This window comes from Leopardus geoffroyi, chromosome B3, assembly GCF_018350155.1.
Source record: "Leopardus geoffroyi isolate Oge1 chromosome B3, O.geoffroyi_Oge1_pat1.0, whole genome shotgun sequence".
NCBI lineage: Eukaryota > Metazoa > Chordata > Mammalia > Carnivora > Felidae > Leopardus > Leopardus geoffroyi.
Genome location: NC_059337.1, coordinates 81,324,540 through 81,342,931, shown reverse-complemented (window position 1 = coordinate 81,342,931; position 18,392 = coordinate 81,324,540). Strand labels below are relative to the sequence as shown.

At 38.5% G+C, this 18,392-nt stretch overlaps 1 protein-coding gene and 1 long non-coding RNA gene across 2 annotated transcripts; one reads left to right on the top strand and one right to left on the bottom strand.

Moving 5' to 3' along the window:
• Positions 1-343: 343 nt before the first annotated feature.
• On the bottom strand, positions 344-9,003 carry LOC123583518. Its single transcript, XR_006704917.1, has 3 exons — positions 8,861-9,003; positions 7,533-7,643; positions 344-367 (listed from the first exon to the last, which is right to left on the bottom strand). It is a non-coding gene; the product is annotated as an uncharacterized LOC123583518 (long non-coding RNA).
• A 235-nt stretch (positions 9,004-9,238) lies between these two features.
• On the top strand, positions 9,239-17,848 carry DTD2 (D-aminoacyl-tRNA deacylase 2). Its single transcript, XM_045450633.1, has 3 exons — positions 9,239-9,352; positions 12,398-12,467; positions 16,518-17,848. Exons 1-3 carry the CDS (start codon positions 9,242-9,244, stop codon positions 16,841-16,843), a joined length of 507 nt encoding a protein of 168 aa, XP_045306589.1. The 5' UTR covers positions 9,239-9,241; the 3' UTR covers positions 16,844-17,848.
• The last annotated feature ends 544 nt before the right edge of the window (positions 17,849-18,392 follow it).

Sequence of the window (18,392 nt, the reverse complement as noted above, 5' to 3'; positions counted from 1 at the left end):
CTCTAAAGTGGAACCAGAACAGAAAAGCCCTGTTTAGTGGGAAAGAAAAAGAAGTTAAAAGGTCATTATGGTACAAAGAATAAGTGCCATGTTTGGGGAAACAAATGAAAGCCCCAGCCCAGCTTTCACCAGTTTTCCCAGATGAATCCTGGAAAACAGAGTTAAACATATTCAGAAAGGGAAGGGTATGGGGCGCCTGGGTGGCGCAGTCGGTTAAGCGTCCGACTTCAGCCAGGTCACGATCTCGCGGTCCGTGAGTTCGAGCCCCGCGTCAGGCTCTGGGCTGATGGCTCAGAGCCTGGAGCCTGTTTCCGATTCTGTGTCTCCCTCTCTCTCTGCCCCTCCCCCATTCATGCTCTGTCTCTCTCTGTCCCAAAAATAAATAAACATTGAAAAAAAAAAAAGAAAGGGAAGGGTAGTACAATAGAGGAAGCCAAGGTGTAAAAGCCCAAGGGAAAGAGAGCACAGGGCCACAAAGCAGCACTTTCCAATCGTAAATATGCATGCGAATCCCATAATCTTGTTAAAATGCTGATTCTGTTTCACCAGTACAGAGTAGGGCTGAGATTCTGCATTTCTAACAGGATCCCATGGGATCCATTACTGCTGGCTCAGAGCAAGAGAAGAGTAAAAGTGGGGTATAGATGTGAGAAGCAAGATGAGTGGGAAGGGTCAACCCGAACTTGATCCTGAATGCCCCTGCTAAGGAGTTTGGATTTGATCCTAGACTTTATCCTGAGGGCATTAGGGAGCTGCTACCAGATCATAAGCCAAACAGCAATAGAATTCTATTTTCATTTTATTTTTATTTATGTTTTTTAAGTGTTTACTTATTTTGAGGGAGAGGGAGGGACAGAGAGAGAGGAGAAGGGGAATCCCAGGCAGACTCCAAGCTGTCAGCACAGAGCCCGATACTGGCTCGAACCCACAAAACCATGAGATCATGACCTGAGCCGAGACACTTAACCAACTGAGCCACCCAGGTGCCACTCTATTTTCATTTTAGAAAGATCATTCTGGCTACTCTGATGAAGAGGTCAAAACTGGAGGTGAGGGGCACCTGGGTGGCTCAGTCAGTTGAGCGTCCGACTTCGGCTCAGGCATGATCTCACAGCTCATGAGTTTGAGCCCCGCATCAGGCTCTGTGCTGACAGCTCAGAGCCTGGACCCTGCTTCGGATTCTGTGTCTCCCTCTCTCTCTGCCCCTAACCCACTCACATTCTGTCTCTGTCTCTCTCCAAAATAAATAAACATTAAAAAAATTTTTTTTTAATAAAAAACTGGGGGTGAGCAGTTAAACTGGACAGTGTTGAAGTAATCCAGGGAACAGATGATTGGCCTGAACTAAGATAGTGGGAGTGGGGACGGAGAAAACCAGAGAGTGTTGTCTGGTTAATTCTGCTGGTTGCAAAGTCAAACCAGAGGGCAAAAGTTGAAGGTGATGCCTGTATCAATTCCTTGCAAACGGTAGATTTCATTCTGCTGGTTTGACCACAAACTGATTTATTAAAGGATATTAAGTAGCTCATAGAACTATTGGGGTGGCTGGGGAAACATTCAAGGCTAAGCTCCCAGGAACAGTGCCCAAAACTCGACCACAGAACCACCCAGAACAGGAACCTGTCACTGGTGTTCTCTATTTCACTATACAGTGCCAGCTTCTGCCACTGCGGCCACTGAGCCCCAAATACCAGCACTTGGTTTTATTACAACTGCTACTGACATCAATGCTGCATCTGCATCAAATCTTGAACTGTCCTGTGCCTAAAAGCTCTGTCAACACGGGCCATCAGGTACATGGAAGCCCCATGCAGACAGAGCCTGTTTTATTCACATTGCTCATTTCTGAATATAATCTTGCATGAAGGTATCTAATTGGCTTGCCTGCATCCTAGCTGCAAAGGAAGCTGGGGAGCTGAGTTCCGCTTTCCACCTGGGAGGGAAAAGGATGCTTGTAATGTAGGAATTTCCCCAAACATAAAAGCTACTCAAAAGACAATGACATCCATTAAATTTAACCTAAAAAGCTTTTTGAAATGATTAGCTTCAGAAAGAGACAAAATTGCACCATGCTGGGGAGTGTCTGAGAGGTGAGAATCCAGAGCCTTCCGAGAGGAGCAACTTTTTTAAACTTGGAGAATTAAGGAGTAATTCCACCTCCTGTTTCCCACAAAAAGTAATTCTCACACATTCTACCAATTAGAGATTAATTTGTGCTAAGGGACTGCTATTAAAATGCAAATATACCTTTTAAGAAGGTTAAGTTTCATTCACAAGTTAATGGGAATTACTTTAATCAGCTTCACACCCAGCAGAGTGTACCTAAACACAGTACTTAGAATATTAGACTTTGGATTGTGGCCTAAAGGAAGGAAAACTTTTGAGTTGAAGGTTAAGACTGGAGTGAACTTTGGAGACCCTGAAGACCGCATAATTCATGTATAGGGAAGTGTTATAAAAGAGAAAGAAGACAGAGAGGTATTCCTAAGAGAGAGTCAGTTGGTGACTAAGAAGTTGCCTAGGTATGATACAGCCCTGGGGTGCCTGGGTAGCTCAGTCAGTAAGGGACCAACTCTTGATTTTGGCTGTGGACATGATCTCATGGTTGTGAGATCAAGCTCCGGGTCAGGCTTCTCTCTGAGCATGTTATCTGCTTGGTAGTCTCTCTCTCTGCCCCTCCCCCACTCAGGTTCTTTCTCTCTCCCTCTCTCTCTCTCTCAAAAATAAATAAATAAACATTAAAAAAGTGGTTCACTATTTTTTGTATATAAAATCAAATCTGGTCCTGAGTCCCTTCCCTCACAATCCAAAGGATTCCATGAAAGCTCTAAGGACTTTGGTCTTTTTTCTTTTTTAATTTTTAAAAAATGTTTATTTATTTTTGAGAGAGAGACAGAGTGTGAGTGGGAGAGGGACAGAGACAGAGGGAGACACAGAATCCAAAGCAGGTTCCAGGCTCTGAACTGTCAGCACAGAGCCTGACATGGGGCTCAAACCCACAAACCGTGAGATCATGACCTGAGCCGAAGTTGGACACTTAACTGACTGAGCCACACAGGTGCCCCAGGACACTGAGGTCTTTCATGGCCCCCTCTAACATGCCTTTTTTTTTTTTTTTAATTTTTTTTTTAAAGTTTATTTATTTTTGAGACAGAGAGAGACAGAGCATGAATGGGGGAGGGTCAGAGAGAGAGGGGACACAGAATCTGAAACAGGCTTCAGGCCCTGAGCTGTCAGCACAAAGCCTGACGCGGGGCTTGAACTCACAAACCGTGAGATCATGACCTGAGCCGAAGTCGGAAGCTTAACCAACTGAGCGACCCAGGCGCCCCTAACATGCCTTTTATTCAATTCTGCAACACCCCTTGGAGGCAGCAGCTCCATCTCTTCTCTTGGCATTTTCACCAAGGCTAGGATCCCAGCAACCTTTCTTTTCTGATGTCTTAGCCATACCTCCAATGGCAGAAAAAAGAGGGTGGTGGTGCAAGGACCTTGACTCATGTTATGCTGATAACTCACAAAGTCTAACTTCACCTCTCTCAACTTTTAGAGAAATTAAGGATTTCCATTAGAGATGTTAACTGCAGCTATCTCTGTCTCCCCAGCTGTTACCTTCCAACAAAAAGATGTTGGCCTTTAAAACCCCTTCAGTCCGTGTGCTTGGTGTCTTACTTGCCTTCCAGATTCACATTCAAGCATTCTCCACCCTGCCTTTGCCCTGGAGCGTGGGAGAGCAACAGGTCCCTTGCTTGCTAGCTTCTGGTAGGGTTTTGCCAATGAGGACCTCTGGCAGGAAATACAAGGAAGATAGAGTATGGGGCCAAGTATTTATTTCCTTAGCTCCCTCCCTAAAGGGTCAACTGGAGTTGGACGTGCTTCTTGACAGAATGTCAACTCCTTCTCTTAAGGGTCTACATAAGTCTCTACCTCTGGATTCCAGACTCCCTCCCTTTTTCCTTTCATCCCAAGGGGCTGGTTACATATCAGCTGCTACTATGCCCTGAGATACTACACTACTCCTATAGTTCTCCTACACCCACAACTTTGTGAATAGTCCCTTTGTAAATAACACTTTCTCAGGTTATCCTATTTAGAACATATTTGATTGCTAATAGGACCCTGACTGATACAGTCAGTATGATAAAATAATTTATGTATTTTTTGACTATAAATAATTTTCAGTATCTTCTTTCCAAAAATAATACATTTGTATATGGCATTTACTCATGGATGTCAAAGAACTGTATAAATGATAATTCCCACAACATTTCTTGGTAGGAGGATATGAGAGGATAATTTTTAAAAGAGTAAAATCACAACTGTCATACAAATATAAAATAGACATGTGTCAAAGATTTTCATTTCATTCATATTTAACTCAGTAAGGAAGAAACCAGTAATATATTACAACCAGTTCAAAAGAGAGCTCAAATGTCCTGTATGCAGAATTCCAAATAATTTATGCAGATACTCCCCACTTAAAAAGGTGGACAGTAACACCACCCCTTGAATTTGGGCTGTGTTTAGTGATTTGCTTCCAAAGAGAACATTGTGGAAGGGAGAAGAATGTGTAACTTAATACTGAAGAAACTTGGCAAACTCCACCTTAGCCAGGCGATCAAGGTTAATATCATCAGCAAAAAGACATGTTGTCAGCATGTATCCTTGATATGATGTAATAAGAATGTCACTTCACTTCTGTGATGCTCATTCAAAAACCCATAACCTTGGTCCAATCATGAGAAAAATATAAAATTCAATATAGGAACATCTTACACTGTAGGTGACCAGTATTCCTCAAAACTGCCGAGGTCATCAAAAACAAGGAAAATCTGAGAAACAGCCACAGCCTGAAGAAACATCATGACTAAATGTAACATGGTATCCTGGAAGGATTCCAGAAAAAGGATTTAGTAAAAAGTATGGAGTTTAATTAATGTACCAGTGCTGGTTCCTTTAGTTGTAACAAACATACCATAGTCATTTGAGATGTTGATAAAAGGGGAAATTGGGTGAGGGGGTATATAAGAATTCTGTACTATTTCTGCATCTTTTCTATAAATCTAAATCTATTATAAAATTTAAAGTTTATTTTCAAAAGAGAGAAAATTCAAGGTGCTATACATTTATAGTCAGATAAAGAATGCTAAAATGGATTTACAAGAGGATGCAAAACTGACAAAATCAGTCAATATCCATAGAGTAATAATCAAATTTTACATTTTTATGGACAGGAATGATTTATTTACTATTCATGTTTAACAAACCAACTCTATCTCTAAAGAGTTGTAAGACAGCCTAGACTAAGACAAATCCAAAATAGCCTGATAGGACCAAAGTAATCCCCAGAGGCTCCAGCATTCCTTTAAAAGGATATCTAGGAATCTCCTCTGCCCATTCAAAATCTTCCAGTTTTTTTTTTTTCCTACAAAGAATGTAGGTGTCCAAATTATAAAAAGCGCTTACTTGTCAGTCATGACTTGACAAAATGACTAACAGAAGTATACAAATATTCAAAAGGTTATACAATACTTTGCTAGGTTATCACATCACTACAGACTGAAAAATAACCCAAAGATCAAGATAATTTATCAGCCTACCAGGGGGAAACCCTACAGACTGCCAGATATACATCATTGCCTTAGAGTTAAAAGCACTTTCAATATTAAGTTTCCTAGGCAACATACCAGCAAATGGTGCAGTAATAAAATAAGAATTTAAAAAAGCAAATTGAACAAAGGAACAATCAATACCAGGTTCCAAATTCCACCCCCTACCTGGCTATACAAACTACTCATGTTAAAGATAGACTCAGCTTTTAGGTGGGGAACTATCATTTTCCCAGGCCTCATATTTCCATATAGAGGAGCTTCAACTAGATTAACACTCCTGGCCTCAGTTTCTGCCTGTGTAAGAAGAGGCTCCATGACAAAATATGTGGTTGCAGTTTGGAGCGTTCGCCTTTGGCCTTTTTGTTTCAGGCACTACTTAAATATGTTTGTTTCCTCTTTCCTCACAGTCTTAATGCACGTGGCAAGTGTCTTAAAGCCAGAATCCACATGGGTCTTTCAAACCTCAGTTTCCCATGCCCTGGTAGAAGAGTGACTATCTCTCATAGTAAATTAATAAAGAGACTTTTGAATATAACCTAGTATAAATGCTTGAACAAAAGGGAAAATGTGTTGATCATGCCCTATGTGAGAATTTCCACTCTATGTCACAGCGATATTTCTTATTATAAATGAATAAGTAAGTATTCTAGTTCTACCCCAATTCATGTGCATTTATTTTTGTATGAACCAATTTCTCAGAACTTGATCACCTCCCTAGCTACTGAAAAAAATAAATCCCTGAACTTTCAAGTGGTGGGGGGCTAGATTTCTTCCAGCCTCTGTAAGATTAAAACACCTACCTCCTTCAGTTGCACTTCTACTGATGAACATACGCCTAGGTAAAGAGGTAAGGGGCTCAGGTAAGAGGCTCATTCTAAAGCTGAATCTTAGGGAAAGCTCTGCTTATTTTGAGAACTATGAAACAGGTTACAGTTCCTCTCTCTTTCCTTTCCTCTCTAACATCAAGAAGCTTAGCATCAACTATAAAGGATCTTTGAGAAGTAGTTCTCAAATTTTTCATGTTTGTGAAATACTTTTGAATTTGGGGCAGCCAACGTGAATGAATCAAACAACTTAAAAAACTCTAAATCAATTCTTGTCACATCTCAGAGGGCCTAGAATGCATTCCTACATAACCCACTAACCATACAGTCCCCTTTTAGCACTACAACAGTTTGAGAACTATTCCTGCTCAGACAGTGATTTCTTGCATACTCACAGGCAAAGCTCTCTTATGTTCCTATTCATCCACCATCCTCCTCTAGAGCCACCTTAATACCGCACTTCATCTTTTACTTCTAACCTCAAGGAAATCGTAAATTTGCTCTGCCTCAACATTACATATGATAGTGTGAAAGAAAATTCCAAAGTTAAATAAACATTGCTAAGAGAGTCGTTCAAAAATAGGGTCAGGAGGATACTGGAGAAGCAAGGCCCATAGACCTCGGTTTCAATTTTTGGAACACCTTGGACTTTTGACTTTTGTCAGTTGCACCTTCACTACCTTCCAGAATGCCTCCTTCTACTTTGGACTAAAATAGAGATAATGTAACATGTATAAGCTAAATAGCCAATTGTTTATTAGATAGTTTAACTGTCAGCACCAATCCTAATTCAATCAAAGAAGTCATATAACCTTATGGGCTTTGCCTTTGTGAGCCTGTGCTTTCCACTTACAGTTCTGAACACGCTTTCAATTTCAGTCCATTCCGTCCCTAGGACTGTAATCCCTAATACCCCAAAATAAATGCTTTGGCTGCTTTACAGCTTCTTCTTCTTGATTGACAATGGATATAATTGTTTTACAACAAAAAGTAATGTAGCTGTGAAAACTTTGCTGCTTACTGTATACTCTCAGCACTCTAGGCAAGGACCAGTGTGTTTACCTATTTGTTTTCAATTTCCCCTACTGGGACTTACTGATAAAAGTCTATTTTCCTTCCTCCCAGTGCTTTATGTTTATTCACATTTTACTATTTTATTGCATGTATGTCCTGCCTTCTTGAATTCTTTGTAGAATGAGACTGGATGCTGAAAAACATTAATAAAATACAGAAAGGAATAGTTTAGTGCTTACTCTCTACTGCCCTCTGCAGGTGTAAGGAGAGAATAAGGGAGTCACAACCTATTACTACCTGCAGCAGTGTCCAAGAGATTCTCACCTAACAGAAAGGTTTAAAGCAACTGGTGATTCTTGAAAGGATAACCATTACCAACGAGACTCCACCTATTCACAGGAAGGATTTACCAATTTGCTAAAGTCCCTTCACCGTGGAAAGATCTCTGGGAGCCACATATCCTATTTTCAAGGGAACTTGCTATCTCCCATACTTACATACAAATCGACATCTTAGTCCTCTCTTACTCTGGGTCATGACTAAAGGCCTTTATGTTAAAGTTCCTTACAGTCCTGTAAAACTTGAGTCTGGGAGTGAAGAAAAAAGAGATTCAATAGTTATAACGACATAAAGGCAAAAACAATGCAACTTGTCTGTGCTTTGCAGACAAATGTCAACAAACACAGAAACCCCTGCAATGCAGCAGAGATCATGAGAGTTTTTGCTTTTTGTTTTTGCAAAAAGTGTAAAGCAGCCTGCTTTAGATAACCAGCAAACAGGCAGCTTCCATTTTGTGTAGAAAAGACCATTGATTATGCATGGATTATTTTCTTCAGTCATACTACTTTATATGGGTAGCAACACTGTCAGTGATGTCATCTTCTAAGACAACAGACCCGAATGTATAGGCATATTGTGCCAACTGAGCCCAAATCAATGACCTGAGTAATGCAATCATGGTAACACTATTATTCCTCATCTAAACCCTCCAAGGCCATAGAAAAATAATGCTAATCTGATGCATGTTCAAGAAATACGTTGTGTGGGAAAGAAGATCAAGCCTTTGTTTAATTTTATTTACATTCTAATTTGTACTTAGAGGAAACCCCCCAAAATTATCATTATGTGCATCGGACTATGTTGTTTTCTTTTTCAGGTTAAAATATTTATTAACAATGACACACTTTCTTGGATAAGAATAGTTTTAGTGAGGATATTTTCCAAAAAATTGAACTCCAAATGTGCATTCACATAGCATACCAACATCTTTCCATAACTACTGGATCAGAATGATTTACAGGATTCCTGATAAAGGAGACATCGTTAGAATACGGGAAAATTTTAAAGACATGGCTTGTAGTTTCATCTCTGGTTGTTTTGTGATTCAATTGATTCACTCAATTTACCTACCTTTATAATGGGCATAACATGCACTTAAGCAGATTTAAAATTTCTCAGTGTCTGAAAACGTAAACTTCTTGAACTGAAAAATGTGTCTTTAAATGGTGCATAGGGAAGAGAGCCAGTGAGTGTTCTCACACGTTTAAAGCATACACTGGGCGCTTTCTGCAAAGTTGGAGAGGCTCAGCGTAAGAGTCAGGTCTTTGTCTTTGAAGGCAGCACATCCGGGTCACCCTAGAGCCAGGCAGAGGCCCCGCCCCTCCAGGGGTGGCTCCACGGGCGATAAGGACGTCCCTCCGCCTCGATGCGCCACGTCCTCCCCGCGCGCTGGAGGAGGAGCTTGAGCGGCTCGGTGCCTGAACCTGTTGGACTGCCACGAGGGTTCGAACCATGGCTGACAGCGGCCGGATTCCTCAGGCCCGGGCACTTCTGCAGCAGTGCCTGCGCGCCCGCCTGCAAATACGCCCAGCCGAGGGGGACACCGAGACTCAATGGGTGGAGGTAACGCCAGCCCCGCCACTTCCGTTATATTCCGGCGCGCAGGGGCGGTACTTCCCCCGTTTTCTTGGTGATCTGTCCCCGCTCTCTACGTTTCCTAGCGCGGGCGGTACGTGGCCCTGGCACGTGCTGTAGGCGGTGCCGATTTCCGCTCGGCCCGCCCATGTTTTCTCTCAGCAGCCTGCCAGGCTCCGTCTGTCTCCTTGGTTCTGTTCCACGGACCCTGGCGCTTTCTGCCTTAGACCGTTCGGCCAGCGGAAGAGTGTGTCCCCTGTTAAGGACCGCGAGAATTTGAACTTCCTCTCACCTTCTGCCTCCCTGAGCTCGGTGCACTTGAGGCCTAATTGTATCAGATCTCTTGCTTCCAAAGAGCCAGGGCCTTGGCATGCCCTTCGCATTGGTCGGGCTACTGTTGGCTAGTGCTGGTCTGGTTGGAGCTTGTAGATTAGATTATTTGCAGACTTGCAAGTCACTTGTGCTCCAGTTCCTGTGGAATTCCATTTTATGTTGCCTGCGGCTAGGCCTCAGCATAGAAATAAGATTTCCCATGAAACAATTCTTTTTTCAGGAGACTTAAAATTTTGACTTATTTCCAACTAGAAACAAAGACTACTACTGCTAATGTAATGTGTTATTGAACACTGTTCCTCCAAAGAATTTAAACCATTTACACTGATAGGATTTCCTTTTACTTGAATATTTGCCTTTAAAAGATTTATAAGCATATATATTCCTGTATTTCCCCTTTCCCCATTTCTCAAAAATTCATGTTTCTTATTTTTCTTACCCCCCCCCCCCTTTTTTTGACGTCTTGATTTCTCTTCCATGTTGTGGAATTTTGTTCTTTCCATGTTTTCATATTTGCCAGCCTATCCAAATTGCTTTTTTTTATGGCTAACTCCTGGGACTATAAATCCCAAACTGTTAATCATTTAGCTTTCTTACATCTATTTTATCTTTTTATGTCTTCATGCGGCATCTCCTTATGCAAAATCAGATATTTTATTGCAGCCTTCCAAACTACCAGTTGTGTTGATAAACTTTTAAAGCTATTACAAAGCTTTCCCTCCCACTCCCACACACAGCTAAATACTATGAAGAGCTGACAGGTAATTAGATGTGAGAAAGTACATTTTTTTCCTTTCTTGAGCATCCTCTTTTCCTATTCTATTAAAAGTTACAATTTAAAGAAAATATTGTTTTAATTGTCAAAAGATTTGAAGATTAGTGTTCTCACTTTTATTCATTTAGACCTTTGCTGTCACAGGCTAATGTTCTTCTTCCTGAGAGCTGAACTTTTTAAAACTATGCTGAGAATTAACCTGTCATTTCCTACATATTTAAAATGTTTTATACCACGGGATGCCTGGGTGGCTCAGTTGATTGCACCTCAGACTTTGGCTCAGGTTGCAATTTCAAGGTTCACAAGTTCAAGCCCCATGCCAGGCTCTGTGCTGATAGCTCAGAGCCTGGAGCCTTCTTCAGATTCTATGTCCTCCTCTCTTTCTGCCCCTCCCCCTCTCACACTTAGTCTCTCTCTCTCTCTCTCTCTCTCTCTCTCTCAAAAATAAACAAACATTTAAAAAGTTTTATACCAAAAGAAACTACAAGAAAAGTGGTTTCTGACTTGAAATGGGGATTTTGTAGGTCACAACTTAAAATCTATTATGGAATAAACTAAAAGAAAATACCTTAATGAGATAATGTGGTGTCTATTTCTGCATATAATTAGATACTTAATAGAACTGGTGTCTATTTTTATATGTAATTAGATACTTAATTCTGACATCGGGAGTGTCCAAATATGAATATGCCTGAGATTTTGAGTAAATGTGCTTGAGATTTTGTCTGGTACTAAAATAATCCCAGTGGAGAGACCTCTGACAGTGATACAAGTATCATTCATCCTGTCTGCTCCTAATTGTGGGTGTGCTTTGGAGACCTTTGCTTGTTCCAGAAGCACATTTGCACTTAAAAATGGCTGATTTTCCAGGAAATCAGGTATGAGTGCAAGCTGCATTTATGTTTATATAGAAGGCTATTTAGATAACACAGAGCCTGTAAGATACAATTGAACTTAAATGCAAACAACAGATAGATTGAGTCCCTATCGTGTACAAAATAGTCTGTAAAATGCTTTGGGAATTAAAATGTTTAATAAATTGTGCTTTAGCCCTTAAACTTATTTTTACTTACTCATTTAATAAACATTCATTTCGTTCTTACTGTGAAGTAGGCACCGTTTTAAGCACCTTACAAATATTAATTAATTTAGTCTTTATAATAGTTCTTGGAGTCAGCAAGGTTAAACTACAAAATAAACAATTTGATGATTCAGCGGCAAAATCAGGATCACTTATCAATTCTATTTTCTGCAAATTACAAGAGCTAATAAAGAAATATCCAAGTATTTATATAAAATTAAATTTTTAATATTTCTGATAACAGTCAGGACTTAATATCATAAATGCAGTTTCCAGTGCTTAATCACTATGTTGATTTAAAGCATTAACAATAACAAAAAAATAGTTGGACAGTTTCTTGGTAGTTTAATGAAGTAGATTGAGATCCTCATTTTTATTAGCTGCAGGTAAATGGATTAGGAAGAATAAAGAGTGATGACGTCAAAAGATATCAGTCATGCTGTTTATAAATCAGCCATATCTAATGTGAATTCATTTGTTGAATAAATGGGGCCCTGCAAACTAAACATTTCTAAGTGTCCCAACCTTAAGGGAGAGGAGACTGGGTCATAGTCATAATGACTTTGATTAGAAGTAAATGTTTGAGGGTACAACTTGTGGTCTTCACTGCTCTTGGATATATTTTTTAAACTTAATTTTTGAAAGAAATGATGATTGAGGTGATTGAATATTGCAAAAGATTTTGTTTTATCGCATTTAAGAAATCAAATCTGTTGTAAAAACTTATTTCTCTTTCTTTGGGTTTAATCTCTATATAGCAGTTTTGAAATTTTATTCACTTACCTTTGTATCTCTGTGTAGAAGTTTTTTTCTAATCTAAGTTTTCTCTGCTGATTTTTCATAGGTTCAGAGGGGATTAGTGATCTATGTGTGTTTTTTCAAGGGAGCTAATAAAGAACTTCTTCCCAAGATGGGTACGTATTTGATATTTGTTTTTTAAGAGTGAAAATGAATAGTGATAGATGAGCCAGAAGGGGCAAAAAACACAACCTTAAATTGTACTGGTAAGTTATAAATGAGTTGACTCTATGGTTGTTGGCTTTTTTTTTTGGCCTTTATTATTAGGTTATTTTTGCCTTTTCCAAAGTTTAAAGTAAGAAAATGTGGTGGAATTTTTTAAAAACCTCAGCACCATTTCAGATGGCTTATAGTGTGGTTTAGAAGAGTGTACATACACACACACACACACACACACACACACACACACACACAATACACTTGAGTTTCAGCCAGGGATACAAAAGCTTGTTAAAAGCAGCGTGGCCACATAGGAAGAAGCAGATGCTTATTTCTTAACATAGTTTCCTTATCTCCCAGAGTCCCTGACAGGGGCATGTAGGTGACACTGTATGTGTAAGATGTGGTTCCCATCAAATCTGGACAGCTAGGACTTGCATCATTCTTATGGAAAAATTTAAATTAACCATTTATGTACTTTTCTTTTATTAAAAATGTATTTAAATGTAAGGTTTTTCTGATCTTGAACAAAGCTCAGTGTCATCACAACCACACCTCCTCCAGGGACAGGAAAGCAAGGTCAGTGTTCAGGTACCTCTGAACAGGTATTTACCTGCCTGCAGTTTTCCAGTGTCCTGGATAGCCCATAGCACTGGACATTCCTTGTGATAATTACATAGGTTCAGATACATCACATCAAATCTTAAGACAGTATTTGATAAAATAATAACGTACCCAAAAAAGCCTGAACTAATGAAGCTATCCCTAAGGTCGGGACAGGTTATATTCTCTTCATTAGTAAAGGACAGTACCCAGTTTGGATTAATAAGAAATATTAAGTATACAAATGGAAGTTGCAGCATGCAGAAATTAACCTGGAAGAGCTTCAAGTAGTGAAACTCAAGAGTAAATAGCCCAGTGAGGAACAACTTAGGCAAAAGGCTGAAAGTTCCTAGAGGTAATTTTATACTGAGACATCAAACATGTTTGACAACTTTGTCAGAGGGTGAAAACTAGACTTAAAGTGAGGATGGAAAGCCAATAACTGATAGTTTGAAATTTGAATCTGGAAGGTAATAGGGAGCTTTGCAGGGGTTAAAGAAAATGCAGGGTATCTGGCTTAGTCAGTCAGTGGAGCATGCAACTCTTGATCTCGGGGTGGTGAGTTCGAGGCTCATGTTGGATGTAGAGATTACCTTAAAAAAAAGAGAGAAAATGAATTGAGGGCTCCTGTTACAGAGTAATTTTCTAGGACCTATGGCATGGGTATTGGACATTCTGTCCATTTTCCTAAGTTAATATATTGCCTGGAATTAAATCTTTATTAACTATAAGGAGTATAGTAGAAATATGTAAAAACAGGAAGAGAATTTTTGTCATTGTAACTTAAGATTGACTCCTAAAGTTGTTTCATACTTTCTTAAGTGACTTTTAATCATAATAAGATGAAATGAACCAACCAAATCCAAGCACATTTTGGTTTTTTGTGTTTTTTTTTAAATGTTTATTTATTTTTGAGAGAGAGAGTGTGTGCACACAAGCAGGGGAGGGGTGGGGGTGGGCGGGGGCAGAGGATCTGAAACCGGTTCTGTGCTGACAGCAGCAAGCCTGATGCAGAGATCGAACCCACAAACTGTGAGATCACGACCTGAGCCAAAGTTGTATGCTTAACCAACTGAGCCACACAGGAAACCCACATTCTGTTTTATAGTCAGTAAATCCTGTGTGCTTCCATATACCTCTGAATTCTCTCTGAATACATGCATAAGGTTGTAGTAAATTAAAAACACAGAGGGAGGTCCACCTTAACTCTTTTAGTGGACAGTCTAAAACAAAACTTCATATATCATGATTCTCAGTAAAGAACTGTGAATCTAAGAATCACATTCTGCTGGTGTGAGTGATGAGCAAAAAGAGTCCATCTATTATTGATAGCATTAGCCATACTTCCCTCTATTCCAGGAGGCAAAGTAAGCCAATGTGATGGGATTCTCTTAAACCCCACCTCATACTTATTACATGGATTCAGATCTTTCTAATCAAATCATGTACCCCTTGGGAACATAACCAGTTATATCCACAGATTCTGAAATAACGTGGCTAACATAGAGATGTGCAGAATCTTTCTCAATTCATCTTCAGTATAATTGAACTGAGATCCAGGGACCTGTCAAAGCTTAACTTCCCATATACATCGTTAGAGATACTTGATTGATAAGCTGTCTTCGGATCTTAGAGTTTCCAACATGCCATTAATTCATTGTCTCATTTTAATTCTACATACTGACATTTGTATTTGCATTATATTACTTGTACATACTGATATTTGTATACCAACAGCATTAATTGAATTCTTAGTTATCGCCAGTAGAGGGAGGTGTGTGGAAGTATAATAAATTGTACTTACCTCTCTGGCCTGTTATTCCAAAATTGTCTACTTAGTCTATCAGTAAGTAGCCTGAGGCCTGGATAACTGGGTAGAGATTTCCCTTGGAATGAAGTGCTCTGAAGAGTTAGTTTCCTTGGAAGCAATCAGTAACGACCACTGTCCGTAGAGCAAAGTCCTATTCATAATAGAGAAAATTAGATGTATTTTAAAATAGATGTTAGTTGAAAATTGATAGTGCTTCTTGCATTGCTTAGGAATTCATTTGGGTATTCATCTTGGCAGGATTCTACCAGGTTAATTCCCTAATTCGTAGAGTGGGGAAACCATTCTGAATCCTTACTGATACTTACTACAAGCCCTCCAAGACTTAAAACCATGGATACCCTATTAGAAAGCATACCTTTTCAAGCCTAATTACTGGGCAGGACGGTGAGATTTATATAGTTTCTTTTACCGTTCATCGTTTCTTTTACCGTTTATCCTCTGAGAAAGATTCTTTTTTTTTTTAAATGTTTATTTTTTGAGAGAGAGCAAGTAAGAGAGGGGCAGAGAGAGAGGGAGTCAGAGAATCCCAAGCAGGCTTCTCCAAGGTCAACACAGAGCCTCATGTGGTCCTCGAACTCACAAACTGTGAGATCATGACCTGAGCTGAAATGAAGAGTCAGACGCTTAACCAACAGAACCACTCAGGCACCCCAGGAATATTCTTTATAAGCAGAAGTTATTTATACCTTTTATAGAGTCAAGAAGACCCTTAGGCTATTTCTATTAGGTATTTATTTTATTTATTGTTTTGAGAATGGCTAATGTTGAGATGAAAAGGTTTTCTAAGATTAGATTTTTAGCTACTTATAGATATTTATGGCGTTTTTTTGGCAGTTCTTATTCACTATAAGAAGAATATAGTTTCATAATGCCATAAAAATAATACCATGTTTTCTTGTGTATGTATGAACTTAATGCCAATACACCTTTTGATTTACTTTTTCAATTGTGATAGTGAATTCCTGATGATTCTTGCCTTCACCTTTATGGGTGGTTACTTGGGTTACATTTGTCAAATGATTAGACATGATAATAGTGCCTTGGAGGTTATGAAACTGCAAAATTATCTGGTTTATGATGAGAATAAACTGGAACCTTTGTCTCAGCTTAGAACTCTAGGCAATTAAGTTACACTAAGATTTCTATTTAATATTATTTGTTGTAAAGCAGAATTTTATGTGAGGAGGATTTATCGTGACCTTTTCCAATGAGATTTACTTATGGAATATAAAGGAACAAAAAGGTAAAATCTGCTCATGTATCCCCCTGGGGCAACAATATTTAAGGTTTCAGTATACAGTTAATTTTTAGTCTTTTCTGCCTGAACTTATCATTTAGATCTTGACTGCCCAGTTGGGTTTAGAACATCATGCCATTTTTTGCCTGAAATTTGCCTTGTTTTTCATGCTTAGATCACTTAGCTTAGGGAAGCAGTTTTTTAAATCTGGATAGAGACTTTGGGTAAAAAGCATGAGCCGACAAACTGGGTTTTAAACATGAGATGTGCTGACTGGATTGTTTTCTTCATGTTTGTTTCTCACTTCAAGATGTTTTCCCTTTCTTCCCCACCCAGTTAATACTCTGTTAAATGTGAAATTAAGTGAAACAGAAAATGGCAAGCACGTGTCTATATTGGATCTACCTGGCAATGTTCTTATCATCCCTCAAGCCACTCTTGGAGGGAGAGTAAAAGGAAGAAACATGCAGTATCACTCTAACTCTGGAAAAGAAGAAGGGTTAGAACTTTATTCCCAATTTGTGACTCTGTGTGAGAAAGAATTAGCTGCTAACAGCAAGTGTGCTGAAGCTGGGGTTGTGGTGGAACATGGTACTTACGGGAACAGGCAGGTGTTAAAGCTGGATACCAATGGACCATACACACACCTAATTGAATTTTGAAAAATTAAAGGTTTTCTAGTATAAAATGATTTTGACTATATTTAGATTTTCTTCCTCTTCTTGAATACACAATCTGCAGCATTTTTAGACAAGAAAATCCTGGTTCCCACTCATAACTATGCAGCCTGATAATGGAACGACCTTGCCAAGTCACAAACTCGATCTCAGTCACCTTTCATTCTGCTTTCCCCTACACTTCCACTTGAAAACTTGAAAAATGCTTTCTATTCATTTCATAGTCATTGTGGAAATGTTCTTAGAGAGCTGTATTTAAAAGCATTTTGTAGTGAAGAATATTGTGTAATCTAGTAAGATATATTTCTTGTACCTTTAAATGTATGTAGTGTGTAATAAAAATAATTATTTTTATTAAAATTAGGTGAAATCCCACACAAACTAATTACAATTTTGTCAGTTAGGTTTTACTATTTCAGTTTTCCATATTTTGAATGGAACAATATGCTATTGACTATTCCTTTTAATAATATCTATGAAAGTGTAATATAGAAATGTTATTGTGCATTATGTTACTTTCTAAGGACATCTAAGTGCTTTAAATCATTTTAAGACTCTTTAGTTGATGCAAGAAAGTGTGAGGTTTAAAAATTGTTTTTATTTAATATATGTATGAGTTAATACTTCAGTTTCTCAGTTTTTTACCAAAATAATGTGTGTCTTATTTTCTGTCTTTGATTTTTAAAAGTTACTGCTTTGTGAAATTAACGTTCATAAGAAGTCCTTTCTTATTTAATTATATTGCTGTAAAAGGAAGAAGAAGAAAAAGGGAAGATTTCTACTGGAATTATTTGGAAACAAGTCAATTCGTTCCTTTCCATATTACTTACCTGACGATTTGGAGCCACTGTCATTTTTTCTGTTAGTGAATGTTTGTGCCCATCACCCCCCATTCATATGTCGAAGTTCCCCAACATGATGGTTTTGAAGATGGGGCTTTGGGAAGTAATTAGGGTTAATAGAGAAAATAAATTTCTGTTATTCAAGCCACTCAGTCTATGGTATTTTGTTAGGACATGAGCTGACAAAGACAGTGATAAAAGGTAGACAGGTAATAAGGTAGATTTTTCAGTCAAGAGAGGAAGATATATAAGAAACTCAAAGAATAAAATGATCAGTAAAATATAATATTCAGGTTTTTCAAATGCCTCTGACTTGATTTAAAAAGGTATTTTAAAGAGCAAATATCAAATAATATTTTTAATTACCAAAAGATGAAATTAACTTGAATAAACATCTTAAGTAGCTTCTGAAGATGCCTTTATGTCATAATTTCTTTAGGTCTACCTTCCTAAGATACTTAAAGTTTTTGTTATCACAAAAAAACCTATTTCTCTATATCCTTCCTGTACTATTCTATTTTGGAACTTAAGAATCAATAATTGGCTTGGTAATGAGCTCATTGTCCTTAACTTTTGCTTTATTGATTCATGATACACTTATTGAAATGTAATAAACTATTCATAAACTTTCGAACTCCAATTTTCTCAGAGTTTCTCCAAGGAGGTGTATATGTCTTTTGAAAAATTATGTG

Excerpts from the sequence above, each read along its gene's own strand:
- DTD2 (XM_045450633.1), top strand. The coding sequence starts at position 9,242 with ATGGCTGACAGCGGCCGGATTCCTCAGGCCCGGGCACTTCTGCAGCAG. Across the intron at positions 9,353-12,397 it reads CCGAGACTCAATGGGTGGAG|GTTCAGAGGGGATTAGTGAT; the intron begins GTAACGCCAGCC and ends GATTTTTCATAG. Across the intron at positions 12,468-16,517 it reads AGAACTTCTTCCCAAGATGG|TTAATACTCTGTTAAATGTG; the intron begins GTACGTATTTGA and ends TTCCCCACCCAG.